The following is an 18,629-nucleotide window of genomic DNA, read 5'->3' on the forward strand; positions in this document are numbered from 1 at the left end:
TCTAGGAGATGTCAATGGCATCCTGCATTGGGGAGAGGGGTACCTGCTAAGGAGATGCCAGTGGCATCCTGCTTTGGGGGCGGTGCCTGCTTAGTAGAACTCTCCACACAAGTGTGGTAGGTAAGAAATCATTTCTGCTGGTCACACATATCCATAGGACAAAGTGACTTAGGAAATACTTCTGATTCCTGCTCTGCCTGCTTCCTCAACCCCAGCAGAGGCAGATCCAGTCACTACTCTACTATATCTAAATCCATCCTTGATCCTCACTGAGTCCTTACAAAGTGAAGAATAATGAATTGTTCCCCTTTCCTCCCTTCCTGACACACTCTTGTGAAGTTAAGTTTGGTGACTTTGGATTCTGTGGCCACTCAAGTTTGGGTCTGGAATATTATCCAGAGGGCATGTATTCAAGGTGTGATCCCTAGCCAGAAACACTAGAGGGACCTAGCTGAGCTTTCAGGCAGTAGGTTAGAGGAAGTTGGGCCACTGGGGGTGCCCACTGGGGCGCTGGCTATACTTGCTCTTTTTGCTTTTTGGCCACTATGGTGGGCTTCGTCCTTGCAGTGATGGGCTACCTTCCCATTGGACCAAGAGCAGCAATCCGATGAATGATGGACTAAAACTTCCAAATCTGTGGGAAACAAACCTCCTTTCACCTTTCTCATTGATCATTCAGGTATTTTGTACACGGTAGATGCCTGACTAACACAGTACCGCTCTTGTGTCACGGCCATTGCCCTTCTACCAACCAAGCCCAGGCACATGCGACCCACTTCCTGAAGCCCAGGTATCTGGTGAGGTCTGGCTGTACTCCTCCAACCTCCTCCTCACTCCTGAGGCCCTTCTGTCCAAGTGAACTCCGAATGTCATTCACATTGCATTCCTAGAAGAGCCATGCTCAGCAGTTTGTAAGTTACTGAATCTCGAAGAGGTAAATTTAAAACAAGATTTAAGCTTCAGAAGGCCATTGTCCCCCAGCTTACTCTGCATCTCTGTGGTCACTAAAATTTCTCTGCTGAGGACAGTTCCATCACAATGTTTAATTTGTCACGCCTAAAGTAATCATCTCCCCCACAGTCCTTTCCAGATATAGTATTGATTTATTAGTCAGTAGCCAAGATCTGTGAAATCTGTCTTTAAAAAAAATTAGTGTGTGTGTACATGCATGAACCTGCACATGTATGTGCATGTGTGTGTACATGCATGAGCTTGCACCTGCGGGCATGCATCTGTGTGAAAGCCAGAGGACAGCTTGTCAGTGGTCTCCTACCATACGGACCCCAGCTATCAGACTTAGGGGGTCAGGCTTGGTGGAGGCGCCTCTGCTCATTGAGCCATCTCATTGGCCCCAGAATGTTACATCTTACCTGGCTCCAGTCACCGAGAATGTGTGTGTTATGTCTGGTCTCAGATATTGGGTTTCAGGAGAGTAACAACAACCTCAAACCATTTCTTGATCCCTCAAGTAGAGTGTGTGACAAGGAGCAGTGCTGTGTAGCCTGTAGGACAACTGAGCTTGTGTTTCTCTGATGGCCGCCCTCTGTTAGATGCCCTAAGGGGTGACCTCATCTGGCTTCCTCCACACGGAAGCACCCGACCTGCTGGTGGTGTTTCTGCCCTGATGTTTCTACCTTCACTTGGAGTTGGCTGTAGTAGGAAGACAGCTTTGGAGTCAGTCAAGCATTTTGTTCTATTTTGTTTAGGGCTAGGGGGAGTCTCTGGGACTGGAAAGATGACTTGGCAGGAAAAGTACTTATGAAGATCTGAATTCGGACTTCCAGAATCCATAGAAAAGTCCAGCATGGTGGTGTGTACTGATAGCCCCGGTGCTGAGAGACAGCCAGGCGGAGCCTGTGGGCTCTGGAACAGCCAGCATAAGCCAAACATTGAACTGCAAGTCCCCTGAAAGACTGTCTCAAAAAGAAAGCGAGCTGTAGAGAAAGATGTGTGAGCTCTGCCCTCCACACAGGCCTTACTGATGAGCACACACTTCCTCACATACCTGCACACACACATGGGGGGGGGGGGATGGGAAGTGCAGGGAAGAGAAAAGGATCGGACTTGAATTCTCAGTTGTCCTGTTTGAACTTCCCAAGTGCTGGGATGGCCCACCATGCCTGGCTTTCAGCCCTTAGTTTGAAACCTTCACTCCCACTGACTGAACTGACAGGTAAGTGCCGAAAGCCACACTGTGAAACTTAGTGGCAGCCTCCCCCAGCGTGCATGTGTTCCTGCTTCTCCTGTCCTCCACCAATACAGCCTAGCAGGTGGCTTCTGTTGACCTCTCAACACGACTCATTCTGGGGCTCACAGAGGGATTTATAAATTGCGTAGAAGGTAGCTCATCTTGCCACTTCCTTCCAGTCTAACCCTTTCCAAAACAAAAACACGTAGGTTTCACTGCCTGTTTTCATGTTTGCTCGGACCCAAGGCTGCCGCTGAAGACAGTCATGTCTGCTGCCGCTGAAGACAGTCATGTCTGGCTTCTCCATGTCTCCCTAAATTAAACGTTGTCATTCTAATTGGGTGAAGATTTATTTTGCAGCGTTTTCTGCTTTGCTGACTTTTCTGAACTTCTTCCAGATGCTTCCCTACCTTAAAGCTAGTGCGTGTTTTTGTACTTATTATCCTGTAAGTTACCTTTGAAGATGCCTGTGTTAATTTCTTTAAACGTCTTTAACAACACGTTTAAGCAAAAATCTGACTTTACACTTCCAAGTAAAGTCATAAATTATCTTCTGCTCAGAGTAAGGCAGCTTGAGCACTTACTTCGGCTTTCCACCTCATTTCACCCTGCAGAGTAATTGTGTAATTGTACACTTGAACAAGATAAGAAACAGAAATCTCGGGAACCGGTGCTGGCAAGGAAGTTCAGACTGTTAATTAAATACAAATCAAACACTACGCTTTATTTGGAAAAAAAAACAACCTAGGTTCAAAATCAAAGACTAGAAATCCAAAATGTCGTGATTCAACCCGCCTCCGGCTCTGTTCATTAGGGAACCTGGCAGTGCATATTGGCCAAGAGTCCAGGGTGGGAAAAAGCAATGTTGAAATTGGCGGAGCGAAGGCGTGGAATTAGGCGCTCTTAGCTTGCCTCCCAGGGAGTATAATCTCTGCATTCGATTCCCCCCTTTAGCTTCTACTCTGTGAGCATTTACCAGGAAATATCTGTGATCAAGAAAGGCAGGAAATGGCACCGCCAGCCTGAGCCAGGCAGAGTACAGGGCAGCCAGGCCGCTCTGCCACAGTCAGACTCATGCCTCCTATATCAGACTAGGAGAGCAACCGATTGTCCAACCTGAGAGATGGCGTCTGCTCATCTCCTAGGAGGCTGTCCTCCGCCCTTCCTCTTAGAGCTTAGTCAGGGGTCCCGGCTGAGTGTGTAGAACTGGGAATGAGACAGTTGTAACCCGCCCCCAGGAATCAGCTTTAAAGTGTGTGTGTGTGTGTGTGTGTGTGTGTGTGAGAGAGAGAGAGAGAGAGAGAGAGAGAGAGAGAGAGAGAGAGAGAGAGAGAACATGTGGAAGCCAAAGAACAAGTTTGACTGTCGTCTCTCGGCACCATTCACCTTGTGTCGTGAGACAGGGTCTCTTACTGGCCTGAAGTTCATCAGATAGGCCTGTCAGGCTGTCAGGTGAACCCCAGGGCTCTACTCATTTCCACCCCCCTGCATTGAGATTACAGGACACTAGTACATCTATCTGACTTTTCACACGGGTGTTGGGTCCTCATGCTGGCAAGGCAAACATTTTATTGACTAAGCCATCTCTCCAGACCCCATATTTATGGTTTTTATGCAACACTGTAAATTTTTATAGCTTCACTGATCTTAAGTGAGAGATTTACCAAGAGGCTGAAGCCCATATGGAAACAGGAACCTGTGTGGGTGTGCTGGAGCCAGCCCTGCCTGCCCACCTGTGCCCGACTTCTGATCTTCCTTAGAACTGTGTTTCTGTTTCTCTCCCTGCCGTCTTCTCTCTGCTGCCCTGAACCAGAGAGCCAGCAGGACAACAGGGTGAGAGCTGTAGCCTTGGAGAACAGATTCACCTGGGTTTTGATCACATGGCAGAAGATCTGAGGCAAACTCCTTTTCTTCCTCTCTTTTTGTTACAACATAAACATCACTATGCATTACTTTTATTTTAATGTCTGCTTTCTTTAGTAGTTCTTCTCACAACACCTAATGATTATATATGTGTGTCCATCCCTTAGCAAATACACACAGCTCCGCTGTTAGCCATCCTTGCCGCCTTTTGTTCTACCTTCCTGGCTTCTTCTTTTTACCTTCATGCATTCCTGACAAATCTCCATCATTTACTTTTTATTATTTCCAACTACACATGTTTCTTTTCTTTTTTCTTTTTTTAAAATTGATTTTATTGGGCTCTATATTTTTCTCTGCTCCCCTCCCTGCCTCTCCCCTCTCCCCTCCAACCCTCTCCCAAGGTTCCCATGCTCCCAATTTACTCAGGAGATATTGTCTTTTTCTACTTCCCATGTAGATTAGATCCATGCATGTCTCTCTTAGGGTCCTCAATATTGTCTAGATTCTCTGGATTTGTGATTTGTAGGCTGGTTTTCTTTGCTTCATGTTTGAAAAGCACTTATGAGTGACTACGTATGATAATGATAAATGTCTTTCTGGATCTGGGTTACCTCACTCAATATGATGTTTTCTAGCTCCGTTCATTTGAGGCAAACTCCTTTTAAGAGAGGTTTGTTTGGCTTACCATTTTGAAAACTCAGACTTTGGCAAGGGTTCCCTTGACTGTATCATACCATGGAGGAAGCGTGTTTATAGTTCTCGTTTGTGTGGTCCTCCTCATGAAGCCTAAAGGGTTCACTCATGAAGCTCATGCTAATGACCACATCAAATCTCCTCACTTTGCAGGACCCCACCTCTGAAGGCCATTATCAGGTTATGTTTTTATACTCTTAATACTCTAAACATGAGCCTTGGGATTAAACTCCTGCCTGAGTCTGGAGGAACAATCAGTTTTGAAAGTCTAACATAGAGATTGTAGGCAGGCGCTGTGCTGTAGACAGACAAGCTAGTCACTGCCGGAGAGAAGCAGAGACTGCAAAGGCTGCTAGGAGAAGAGTGTGTACAGCCACCCAGAACATGACCAGCAGTGGCATCACTGGGGAATGGATTCAAGGTCCTCGGTGCAGAGCCGATGGACTCTCTGCAGTCTGGAACGTGTTCTCAGTTTCTGAAGTGGAGTGCTGAGGGTCTCAGCCACCTGGCTCCTTCTGTTATCTCCTTTCCTAAGAGCATTGCTACACATATCAGCTTTTGTGGTGTTTTGAATGAACCATAGAGTTAGATCTATTAAAGTGGAGGATCAGAGATTGATTTCTCGTAGATGTCAGCTTTCAAAGAGCTGAAAGTGAAAGTCAGCTATCTCTACACACTAAAACTGGATAAAAAGATTATTGCCAAGGTACTCAGTGTAGATTCAGGGATAGTGAGGAGCTGGGCATAGAGGAGGCACCTACTCTGGGGTTCATCTTCAGTGCTAGCACAGCATTCTGAGGTGGTGTTCGCTGCTGGTTAGTACTCCAGGACCTAGACCTAGACTGTTCCCTGAATTAGAAGTATAGTGTCCTAATTAACTGTCTGGAATTATCTTCGAAGAGAATCTCAATTAAAGAATTTCTTAGCCTATGGGCATGTCTGTGGGGGGTTGTCTTGATTATTAATTGATGTAGGGAGACCCAGCTCACTGTAGCTGGTACTATTTCCTAGGCAATTGGTCCTAAACTGCATAAGAAGCTACCTGAGCCAAACTCCCAATCACTAAGCCACACCATGGCTCCTGTCTCACTTCTTTGGGTGTGAACCCAGTCCCTTGGTTAGAGGTATGTAGAATAACACTCGGGCCCTCCTTCAAAGTTCTGCCCTGACTTCCCCCACTGTTGGACTGTGACTTGGGAGTGTAAGCCCAATAAACCCTTTTTCCCCTAAGCTGCTCATGATCAGAACATTTTACCTCAGCAACAGAAAGAAAACCGAAGCAGACAGCTTGTGGCTTTTAAACACAGTCAGCTGGCGCCTCACTTTTTCCTTCTTTTTTACTTTTTTATTTGACAATTTTGGGAGATCCTAGAAATATATACATATGTATGTGTATGATGTGTATATACGTAACATTTGTCTGTACCTACCTGCTTTGGAAGCCACTAAATGACCTGTGTCCCCTCTCTTCGAGGGTTTGGTTCGCATAGGTCATTACTAAGAGAAAGAAATCATTTGAGGGAAACTTCAACTCGTACGGAATCTCTCCCAGAACTTCATCACTCTGCATGTGGTAGTTAATAAGACAGAGATTTTAATAAAGTCCTGGTGACAGATCTTTTACTTTGCATAGTTAGAGTATTTGTAGTTCATGGTAGGGTATTTTATTTATGTTCATGATATTGTCTTATTCTTTTCTAGTTATTAAAAGTAATATAGTACTTTAAATATTTATGGGAGTCATTAAAGATGCAGCATGTGATATGAAAAGTTCTACTTGGTTTCTTTCTTTGTGTTTTATTAGCATGTGTTAATTATACATAATAATGGGTTTCATTACAGCATTTATATATAATGTATTTTTAGCGCTTTGCCCTCCATTATCCTTCTTGTTGCACTCCCTCTCTCCTGATCTTCCCACCTTGTACTCTTCCGTATTCATGCTTTTTTAATAAAAAATTATCTCATGCAGGTTTCTTCTCAGATCCTGGGTGAGGGGTTGTGTACAGGAGCTCGGGCTGCTTACCTGCGGCGATACCGTTAATGGAGGTGCCCCTTCCTCCCCTAGCAGCCGTTAGCTGCCTGGAGACCTGGGTCCACTCTTGGGCTTTCTGTTTCTTTTTGAAGCTGTCTCCATCTGCAGCCAAGGCTAGCCTGCGGCTGGCGTGGTCCCCCTGCCTCTGCCTTCTGAGTCCTGGGATTGCTGGCTGTACCTCTAAACTAGCAACCTCCAATGTTCTTAATGTGTTTAACTAAAACTCTTCAGACACATCTACTGTGTATAAACATACGGAAGTGCAGGTCTATCTACAGTGTCTGTTATAACACATAAGTATAAAACAGCCACTTTTCTAAAATGATTTTATTATATTAAACAATTTATATATACAAAATCATTTTCTTCCCTTCCCCCAAGTTTGTCCAGAAATTCTCCTTCTTACTACCCAACTTTAAGTTCTTTCTTTAAAAGCAAACCAAAAACAAAATACAACAACAAAACACCCCAAACCTAGAAAATGAAACACAATATCACACAAAGAGAAAAGAAAACAAATCAAAAAACACCAAGCTGTAACCACATAAAAGCACATAAAAACGATGCTGCCCATTCTGTGTTGGTGACCACCCGTGAGCATGAGATCCGCCCTGGAGTGGCTGATACACCCCGGGTCTCTCCCTTAGAGAAAACTCACTTCCCTTTCCTAGCAGGGATCCATGACAGTTCTGTTGTTTCCCTTCACCCTAGTGGCTAGATTTACATTCATTCATTTGGCTTTTAAAATAAATAACAAAGTAAAATATAAGATAAATAAAAACTATCTCAATAAAGTCAGACAGGCTGGGCCAACAGAAGGAAAGAGCTGGAGAGGGCACACGAATCAGAGGCCCACTTGTTTGCACACTCAGGAATCTCGTAAAAACACTAAACCAGAAGATGTATATAAGCAGAGGAGCTGGTGCAGACCCGTGCAGGCCCTGTGCATGCTGCTCGGTCTCTGTGAGTTCACGTGAGCTTTGTTCATGTTGATTTAGAGGCCTTGTTTTCTTGGTGTCCTCCATCCCTTCTGACTCTTACATTCTCCCTGCCTCTTCTTCCTCTTATGGGGTTCCCTGAACTCTGAGGGGAGAGATTTTAGTTAATAGAACCATTACAAGTTAATTTTTACTAGTTTTAATGACACAAAGATTAAGAAACATCTTTGCAAATACTAAGAAAAGGTCCTTTACCAATTTAGTGATCTTCCTTCCTTCCTTCCTTCCTTTCTTTCTTTCTTTCTTTCTTTCTTTCTTTCTTTCTTTCTTTCTTTCTGTTTTATTTTTTCTTTTTTGTTTTTTAAAGACAGGGTTACTCTGTGCAGTCCTTGCTGTCCAGGAACTCACTCTGTAGACCAGGCTGGCCTCGAACTCATAGTCATCTGCCTGCCTCTGCCTCCTCTGCCTCTGCTGGGATCAAAAACATGTGTCATCACTGCCCAACTCATAGTGGTTTTTTAATTTAAAAAATTTTGCAACCAGTTCTGGTAACCCACACCTATGATCCCAGTACTAGGGGGGAGGCTATGGGATATTGGAGAAGGATTGTTGTATGTCTCTTCTCTACAGAGAGAGATCGAGTCTCAAAACATACAAACAAAAAACCAACCTAAATAAAAATCTGCTTTAGCTTAATTTGAGAGGTACCCAGAAACCTACAATTCAGCTGCCTCCACATTGCACCTCATTTTTTTCATCAGAACAGCATTTCTTTTACACAAAGCTTGGCTCCTGCTAGTGACTCTTTTGGCCTCTTCTGTAAGAGAGGGTACCACTGTATCTCAGTGCCTGGCTCTGCCCAGCTGCTTTGCCCTCTGTACTATCTCGAGGCTGTGGGGGAGGGGTGGGGACAGAGTGTGCAGCAGAGTTCTCAGGTTTCCCAGAGCGGTGGGCGGTGGTCACCGCCAACTGTGTCTGTCAGATGTCTCTGGTGATGGGTGTGTGTTGGGCACAGATGGGTGTGTGGCAAGCCAGCACCTCTAAGCAGGTCTTCCACTGGTCAGTTCAGCTCTCCGATGTGACTCTCGGTCATCGGCTGAGAACCCGAGGGTGAGATGGTGACGTGCTGTTTGGTGCAGAGTTGAGCCGAGATCCACGAATGCTTTCCCTGTTGTGTGTTTCAGAGGCTGGAGCACAAGGAAGTGTTGGCCGGCCTGCTGTTCCTCGTGTTCCCGTTCATTCCAGCCAGCAACCTCTTCTTCAGGGTGGGCTTTGTGGTGGCCGAGAGAGTCCTGTACATGCCTAGGTAATTATACTCACGTGCTGCACAAGCCCTGAGAGCTCCAGAGAGACTGTCCTCTGTAAGGCAGTGGGTCTTTCTGAGGCCCGCCGTCGTTTCCAGGGACCAGGCTGGCTCCTGCACCGTACCTCACAGGCCGAGAGGGCCAAGTGTCGCAGTGGGACAGGAACTACAATTTCCTATAGTCAGGACACCAGCAGCAGCATTGCAATCCATGCTGTCATTGTCCAAGTGAGCTTTATGATTAGAGTTGTGATATTTTTAAATACTTGTTGATTTGCCCAGTACTATGTTCAGTATCTTCTTTATAACCCCCCCCCTTTAATTTAGAAAGTAAGAATTAAAGTGATATTTAGCTATGGCGTACACGTTGCTTAGCTTGCCCATCTGCCCTTTGTTTTAGCTCGTACGATGTTACTGAGTCAGGGGACAGTGTTGTTCTGACATTTACTAGTTGTGTGACCTTGAGCAAGGCATAAAGCTTTTTTATATCAGATTTCCTCATCTTTAAAAGGGAGAAATGGGCGATGCACACCTATAATCCCAGCACTTGGGAAGCGAGGCAGGAAAATCAGGAGTTCAAGGCCATCTTTGGCTAGAGTCGGTCTAAGAACAACCGGGGCTACATAAGACAAAACACAGACGCTCTGACTTCTGTTGCTGTGTCCTAAGCAGGGCTTCAGAATTCCTCCTTTACTTTAGGATTCAGGTGAAAATAAATCTGCATTATAAAGAAAATGTCAGTATTTGCCAGAGCAAGTGCCTGCCTCTGAGAGCCAGCCTGGATTTGCTTCGCCCCAGAGATGACTGTCCTTTTCTCTCAAGGCCCAGCCTGAATACCTCACACTCTTGCTGAGGGATTGTTTCTTCCATCAGAACCTGACCATGCCGCCCTTGTGCCCAGCAAAGCTCCTGCCCCTGCAGAGGGATAGTCTCAGCAGATGTCAAAGCCTTTTGGTCAGAGAGGTCTGTTGGCTTCTCATCCTTGAGCAATGGTCCTGAAGCTGATAGACAGTCAGGTGCCTCAGGCCCTCCCTTGAGTTCTTAGTCCTCCTGACCACGTGAGCTGAACTGTTGAGGACAATAGGTAGAAACACATGGCAGATTTAGTGCAGGGACCCAGAAAGCAGTAGTGCCTTTCACATCCCTGGCCAGAGGCAAGGAATGCCCTTAGGGGACTCGGGCCTCTCGCTAGCTTTCTTCTCCTAAATGAGCACTGGAGGTTGGGGGAGGGGGGACAACGGGACGGGACCGGACAGACACCTGAATCCCTTCTGGTGAACAGCTTTGGAATTCCACAGTAGAGCTAAGTTCTCTCTAGTTTCAATCCATCTCCCAAATGATTTTAGGGTCTCAACTCCTTTTTTTCTTTTTTTGAGACAGGGTCTCACTATGTAGCCCTGGCTAGCCTAGAGCTTGTCGCATAGACCAGGCTGACCTTGAACTCAGAGAGATCTGGCTGGTTCTACTTTCCAGAATATTCAGGATAAAGGTGTGCAGCACCATACCCAGCTAGGGTCTCAGCTCTTGAGGACATGTTACAATCTTACAATCTTTGGTGATGGGTGTCAGGGGTTTATTGAGGCCCAGGAAGGGAAGGCTATTAACTCCTGGCTAAAAGAATGGAATACTTCTGGTCCTCAAGGAGACATGACATTCTGGTCGGTGCCAAAGATTAGAACATTGTACATTATTGTGTACTCCATTTAGAGTTAATGCAGCTCTGAAAATTTTTTTTAAAAAATAAAAATAAAAAAGTTAGTGTAGCTGGGCATGTCAGTCACCTCACCAAGATACCACCCCTCAGGAAGAGTGTGATACCTAAAGCCACGCCAAGGAGATGGGAGGAATAATTATCCCTTTAATGAGATAATGTACTTAATCCTTCCCTAGAACCCTAGCCTGTGCAGTCACTCCCAGAGGCCCTGACATATAGCTCTCCTAAACTTGCCTGGTTTTTTTTTTTAGTTACTCGGAGAAATGTACCTTTCCCTTTTCCTTTTTTTCTATCCCCTTTTTAAAAGCCTGCACACACTTTTCCTCGACAGGGCTTTCTCACCCTGTCTGAAGTCTCCTCCACCATGACCTCCTGCAACTGCTGAGATTTAGAGTTGTCTACCCTTTGTTTTCTCCCAAACCCTGATAAAATTGTTATCGAGCTTCCTTTCAGGTCCTGTAGACTAAGGACCCACAAAAAAAACCTCCCAGCTTTACGCCCTAACTAAGAGAGGGGGGGGGGAGGAAGGAGGGAGGAAGGAAGGAAAGGATGCCTAGCTGTCAGTGTTCCTGGAGAAAGTGAGCCTATTACCCACTGTCCATCACACCACTGAGACACCCAGCCAGGCTCTGAGAAACCTCCTGGGTTCAGCAGCTGGAGGACTGATCTGGCTACTTTATAGAAAAGCCAGATTGAGCCTGACTCACTCTTTTTATCTTCCTTCTTTGTGATTAACAATGCTCACCACTTCTGCTCTCCTTCCAGCCTAAACCAGAAAAGGCCTTTTCTTATTTGCTGCCAGAAATCTTTGGATGAAAGAGACAGAACTTGGCTGTTTGCTTGGCTTCTGGGGTCAAAGTCTTACCAACAAAACACACAGAAATAACATTTTCTTGCTCTGATAAATGTCACTTTTGTGCACACCATATTTGAGCAGGGAAGGGAGTCTAGGGGCTAAAATCATTTTTTTTCCCGCAGAAATTTTGCTCTTTTATCCTGACTTCAAGAGAAATACATAATTGTATGGCTATCTTTCTAGCATTTTATATAAAAAAAAGACACACCAGAAGGGGGAAAAACAACTAAAACTGAATAGAATTGATGAAGCAAAAACAGCTGGTGAAAGCTGTAGGGTGGCAGAGAAGTCAGTTGAACACTCAGCCTCACGCCCCGCAAGCCAGCTGAGATCCTTTCAGTTTAGGAGCAGAGAGCGCATCCCCTGCTTCTGCAGGAGACCTGAATGAGCAGAGACGGGGATAGACTCCCCAGGACTCAGGGAGGGCAGGCATTTAGAAAAGACCACACCACACTCTTAGAAAGTCTTCAAACGTGTGCTTACAGGGACACTTTATATCCAAATCAAAGTGGGTGTAAGAGAAGAATTGCTTCTGTGTTTGTCTCTGACCTCTGGCATTGTATTTGTTAGTAAGTCCATGGCCACATGCCTTCCACACACTGCCCGTCTATGTTACACTGTATGACATACATCATAGATAAACTCAGTACTTGAAACAAATACTACCATACAAGTGAGCTTGTAGTTTCAAGGATATTTTTCATGAGTGTTCTTAAAAATGCTCGGGATTGTCTTGTAAATTGGACGTTTTGTTTGAGCAGGACTTTGATAAACTGGGTTATTTATAGTTTCAGTCACACACTTCATCCATGTGCAAAGTCATACAGCAACTGCTCTCATGAACACGAAAACCCTCCACATGGCAACATGGCCTCTCTCATTTTACTCAGTTTTTAAAACATGCTCACATACAGTATTTCATGTAACCCTTAGAGGTAGGTTTGCAGACAGTATTAATCCCGTAATAGATACAGTTAAGCCTCCAAGGGGTTAAGTGACTCAGACCACAAAGCCATTGAATTCTCTTGGCTCTTTTCTGATTTTGGAGCTCTCAGGAGTTCCCTTTCTGTTGTCCTGAAGCTCCAGACGGTCTCCTCTCGGATCCCTGCAGCTCCTCTACTTGCTGGTGACCTGAGATCTTAGGACCCTACTGTGTTTTCAGAACACTGTATTTGCAGAGATAACTGTTTTGACCTGGAACATATACAAATGTTATAGATTTTCTGCCTCCCAATCTATTCAGCAGAAACTAACTGCCTCTTCTAATATTACTACAGCACAAGAATCTTAATGTTATCATTTGTTATTTAATGTACAGTGAGCATAGTTCAGCATAAAATGATGTCCTTTTACAAAGGGAGGAAATTAAGAGCTTGTGAATTTAAATAATTCTCCCCAAATCAGCAAGTGTCAGGGTTGAGATACAGACCAAGGATTTTGTCCAACTTCAGAGACTTGTTTTATCTACCAGGAAAAGGCCTCATAAATCTTAATGCTGTTTCGTGAACTATGAGGGGGGAACGGAAGCATTGTATTGCAAAAAGCCCAAGAGAGAATTATGTACATTATCAAAACAGGAACCAATGACAGTTGCCCTGGTTATCCTGAGGACACATTGAAAAATGACCCAGTAATCTTTCATAGAGAATCACACGTGAAGAAACTTCCCATCTCCACCCAAGAGCACAGCACCTCGTGCAGGGACTAGGGAGCTGCTCAGCAATGCCACTGGGATGTTTTCCTTAGACTGGATAAACTCTCACCTCTGAATACATTCAGTCCTCTGGAGAATTCCCCATCAAACATTTGAGATGGGGAAAAAGTAGGGCAGAAGTGGGGGTACTCTTAGTATTGGCTTCTGAGTGGTCACCACTGGCGTGGGAAACAACCACCACCAGCTCTCAGCTCAATGCTCCATGGTTTTCCTTCTGAACCGTATGGGGATGGCACCCACAAAATTGGAATAAAAACTTACCATGAGGTCACTCGTGAGAAGCGGCATCAACGGGACACAGTAAAGTCAGAGGACACGTTCCTTTAGACCCTTCAGAGGAAGTGCTTAATAAAACTAGAGGGTTATGACCATCTTGAATGTTAGCTTTATCTGTAGATAGTCTTGGTGGATTGTTGGGGCTTGTTCACAAATTAGGTACTTTCAGCTGTGCTTGGTGGTACAGGCCTGTGATCCTACCCCACAAATCCTTCCTCACGGTACGGGAACGTTGATTAAATCTCTTTCTTTTAATTATCTTACTGAAGATGGGTGGACAAACCTGACTGTGACCCTAAGTCTGATAACACCCCCAAGTCTGATGACCTGATTTTGATTCCTGGAAACCACATGGTAGAAGGAAATAACCCACCCCCCCACCCCCACACCTCTACAAGTTATTCTCTGACCTCTGCATGTTCTCTCTCTCTCTCTCTCTCTCTCTCTCTCTCTCTCTCTCTCTCCAAAAGGGATGGAGGGAGGGAGGAAGAAAAGTAGGAAGGAAGGAAGGAAAGAAGGAGGGAAGGAAGGAGGGAAGGAAGGAGGGAAGGAAGGCTTTCTCTCAAGACAAAAGGGAGGGAGGGAGGGAGGGAGGGAAAAGGTAGGGAGAAAGGTAGGGAGAAAGGTAGGGAGAAAGGTAGGGAGGAAAGATGGAAGGAAGGAGTGGAGGGAGGGAAGGAAGGAGGGAGGAAATGAACCTTGTGATGACTACAGCCATTTGCTGATGACTCTGTAGGTCTGCAAACTGCTTCCAAGTTTGATCTATTGGCGTGTGGCTCTGCAAGCTCAGACTTTGTCCAGTGCTGGGTTTGTGAGGGCTCCTGTGTGTTCTGTGTGGAAATCTCTGATCAGCAGCCCAGAGATTTCTTAGCCAGAGTCACCAGAGCAAGGTAGACTCAGGTTCCATCTCCCTGAAGAAAAAGGCATGTAGTTTCTCATTTCCTTGATTTTCCACCTTCTCTGTGGCCTTGTCCCGCCCCTGGCGATAGAAGGAACGTGTTTCTTTTGCCCACTGCTGGGAGCTGTACTGAAACAGATGTTGGAGGATGAAGTTTCAGGATGGAGGAGTCTCTCACTCACTGAAGTGTCTACATCTGAAGGAATGTAATGCTTCCCCCAAAATTGCAAACCTAGTGGAGATTACCATCTATGGCTTAGCATTTCTGAAACCATGTGTCAATTCAAGGACTTGAGAAAAAAATACCATTTTTTTTAATACAAAAATCAATGCCGAATGGCAAGGGAGTGGTTCTCCTCCATTCTCACAGAGCAGGGACCAGTCAGCTTTTGGCCCATGAGTTAGGTCTGGCCATCCACTGTTTTTACAAATAAATTTTGTGGGAGTATAGACGTGCCCATGCATTTTGTGCTTGGTCTCACATAAACAGAGTGAAGGAGACACGACAGAGGCCTGTGGCCTACACAGAGATGAAAGAACTTCCCCTCTGCTCTCCAAAGTCTAGATATTTATGTCCAGTAAAAGGAATTGACAATAAATAGATTGACAGGAGAAAAGACAAGCAAACATTAAAGTTCACGGACAGCACACCAACTCAGGAGCTCAGAGAAGGCCAAAGCTTCTGTGCTCTCCTTTTCGCGAGGCCAGTGAGGCACGTAGGTGGGTCTAGAAAGAAGAACGGACAGTGGACAGACACAGTGCCCTGGGGACAGTGAGCTGACACAGTGCCCTGGGTGTGGTGACTGGTTTTCAGTCTCTACTGTGGTAGGAGCTTAGTCTTTCTCATTAACGGTGTTTCCCTAAGGAACTTACGGGCAATTTTATTTCCCTTTGGTTGATACAGTCTTTAGGTAGATACAGGAACTTAAAAGAAAGCCCTTCCGTGTGTTCCTGTGAAAATAGGATTGAGAGATGTGAAGAAGGGAGGCCAGGATGGGGAAAGTCAGAGAGGTCTTGGGTGTGCTGCTTCCGTCTAGCAGGTAAATGCAGGGTGTTGAGAGATAATGTTTCATGAGACCTAGTATATAAAACATCTGCACTACTTACTGCCTAGCCTTTTAAAGAAGAGGTTTGTAATCCTCTCAGTTTTAGCATTCTACCAAAATCTTCATGTCTGGCTTGTTGAGCTTTGGGGCTGTAGGTGAGTTCTTCAACTCATCTGAGTTTTTAGTGTCTTCACTTAGGACATAGACAACACAGAGGATTTGTGTAGTGAGGAGCTGCGGGCAGGCCTGCTTTTCATCCCGCCCGACTCCTGCACGACTAGCTTAGCCCTGGAAATAACAACACACAAATTGTATTTATTTAAACACTGCCTGGCCCATTATCTCTAGAGAGTTAGTTACTGGCTAACTCTCACATCTTGATTAACCCATTTCTAATAATCTGTGTAGCACCACGAGGTGGTGGCTTACCGGAAAAGATTCAGCATGTCTGACCTGGTGGCTGGCTCCATGGCGTCTGCCTCATTGCCCTCTTCCCAGCATTCTGTTCTGTTTACTCCGCCTACCTAATTTTCTGTCCTATCAAAGGACCAAGGCAGTCTCTTTATTAACCAATGAAAATAACACATCGACAGAAGGCCCACCTACACCAGATTTGAAGTTCATGTCAGAAAACATACAAAAAGTACTATTCTTGTCCTGTGAATGCTGTTGAGAACTCAAATGGTGCTCTTAGCATGGTGCCTACTACAGAGCAAGTGCCTGTGAGTAGCACCCGGATATACAAGCTGGTGAGGGTTTCAGTCACTGACTTCCTTATTCTTGTCTACCAACACTTCAATGCCTTGCTGTGCAGCTGCTGGGGTCGCACCCCTTCCTTCCTGCTATTCTGTCCTAGGGCAGCTCTGGTTCCTCCAGCTGGTGAGGTCTCACAAATACAGAGCTAAAACGAAAGGCAGGTGATGCCGTGGGTGGGACTGATCCAGCCTGCACATCAGAGACCCTTCAGCAGGGCAGCATGCAGGGCAGTACAGGGTCCGAGTTCCTGGCTTAGTCTCACTGCTCCTCTGTCCACTAGATGTCTGACCTCATCCGACATCCTTAACCACCCTTTTTACCAGCTCTTCTTGGATTAAGAGCCCACGGCATCTGTAGCTTTGTGAGAAGCCATGGTGCTGAGTCAGAAGGTGCTAACCACACAAGATGATGGCCCCCCACCCCTCAGCAGTCTTTGTGTGGAGGAGACTGTCAAGAGTGAGCCTGGGATGCAAATGTCCGTATGGCATGCTCTTCATGCATTTCAGGGCTTCTCTCATATGCAGTTCTTATTTGATCATGTTGAGATACTCATTTTTCCATTGCTTGATTCTTTTTCATAGAGCTTAGTATAACACACATGCTCTAGATTTAAGCTATGTACTCATTTACTGTTTCTTGCCTATGTCACAGGATTATGATTACAGTCTTGCTTATTCATTGATAAGTTCTTGGTGTCTGTAATAGTTTTATATATAGTATTCAGTAAATTATAATAAGTGAGGGTGGACCCTCCAGTGAACTTGATCCCCAGTACCTGTGGAAAAGTGGGAGGAGAAAGTCAACTCCACAGAGTTATCCTTGGACCTTCACACAAGTGATATTCTCACACAGTAATATTTAAAAATTAAAATTCTTTTAAAAACAAATTATAGTATAGGAAATAATGGACTCCAATGGACCTTCTCATGGTCCCAGAAGTATCCTGATTAGTTTGAGGGGTAGGGGAACCTGACTGGGGCAGAAGCACAGGAAGCAAGGAACCTTGCACACTCGAGCAGCCATTATGGTCAGGCATTGAAGTAACATTAGCACAACCGGTTCTACAGAAACTGTATTTGTAGAGCAAGGCCACGTCTCTAAGGTCAAATATGGGCATTACAGTGTGAGGAGACTGTTGGTTGTACTGGAGACCATTCTGGTTTGTATAAGGCGCTGAAGGACCTGCGCCAACTAAATTTAGTACTTGGGGCCACATCTGGGAACACTGGCTTCAAGTTAGTTGTTGGCCCCCATGGAGGTGGGATGGGGACTCCCTTTGGCAAACTTTATGTTCTCTGGAGACTATTCTACCAACAGGAAGACCTCTGTAGCTGCGTGAGTAGTGGGAGGGACAATGTGCTTTCAGAGATGTGACTTAGGGAAACTGGGGCAAAGCTAGTGAGAAAACCTTACCAGTCCAGCTCAGGAGGCAGCCTGTGGGTGGCTTTGGAAAATAGAAAAACTTTAGCTGTCTCTGGTTGTAACATGAGGGGTCCTACTTGTTGGGGTTTCTGTCCCAACCGGTACCCCATAGCCAGCAAACCCCAAAGAAAATCCCACAGAGGACTCCATAAGATTATAAACTGATTGGCCCATTATAGCTTATATTAACCCATTATTCTCATCTGTGTTAGCCACGTGGCTCAGTATTTTTTCCAGCAGGACAGGTTACACCTTGCTTCTTTGTGGTCTGGGCAGGAATGGGAGGAATGGGCTTCCTAGAATACTCCTGTTCTCATTACCCCTCCTCTGCTTCCTGTCTGGTTGACCCGCCTATACTTTCTGCCTGGCCAACCAGCATTTATTTAAAATATGATTGACAGAATACAGACAATTCTCCCATACCATCTGGTCCTCCATGGTAATCCATTCCTCCCAGATGGCCCTCTGGGCTGTGGGGTAGGACCTGCGGTGGCTCTGGCTCTAAATTCAAACACACCTTGTGATGGAGGCATGAGGAAGCCTGGATCAGCATGTCTCCTCAGGTCCCATGTAGGACTACAATGCCTGAGGCATTGAACCTATGGCTTCACACCAATACTGGAGAGCTAGTGCCTGAGACAACCCACACTTGTCTGTGACAGTAGAATTCATATCTGTTCCTCTAGCACAGGATAGGCCTGTTTGGCCTGATACCATGCTTGGGGAACTACCTACCCATAATGAAACCCAACCCACAATGGCTGTCTTAATCATGGTTCTGTTGCTGTGAAGTGAGACCATGACCGTGACAACTCAGTTTCAGAGGTTTGGTCCGTTATCATCATGGTGGAGAGTGTGGTATCATAGAGGCAGAGCTAAAGTAGTAGCTGAGTGCTACATCCTGATATATAGGCAGAGAGAAAGAGA

General features: G+C 45.4%; 1 protein-coding gene across 1 annotated transcript in view; it reads left to right on the plus strand.

Annotated features, from left to right (window-relative positions):
* The window catches only part of Tmtc1 (transmembrane O-mannosyltransferase targeting cadherins 1), a 204,997-nt gene that overhangs the window by 123,282 nt on the left and 63,086 nt on the right, over window positions 1-18,629 (plus strand). Inside the window, exon 9 of the mRNA XM_087903940.1 lies at window positions 8,902-9,023. Coding sequence (XP_087760066.1) covers window positions 8,902-9,023 — 122 coding nt within the window. The remainder of the gene's footprint in view (window positions 1-8,901; window positions 9,024-18,629) is intronic.

The sequence above is a fragment of the Myodes glareolus genome, chromosome 3 (assembly GCF_982192425.1).
Source record: "Myodes glareolus chromosome 3, mMyoGla1.1, whole genome shotgun sequence".
In the NCBI taxonomy this organism is placed as follows: Eukaryota; Metazoa; Chordata; class Mammalia; order Rodentia; family Cricetidae; genus Myodes; species Myodes glareolus.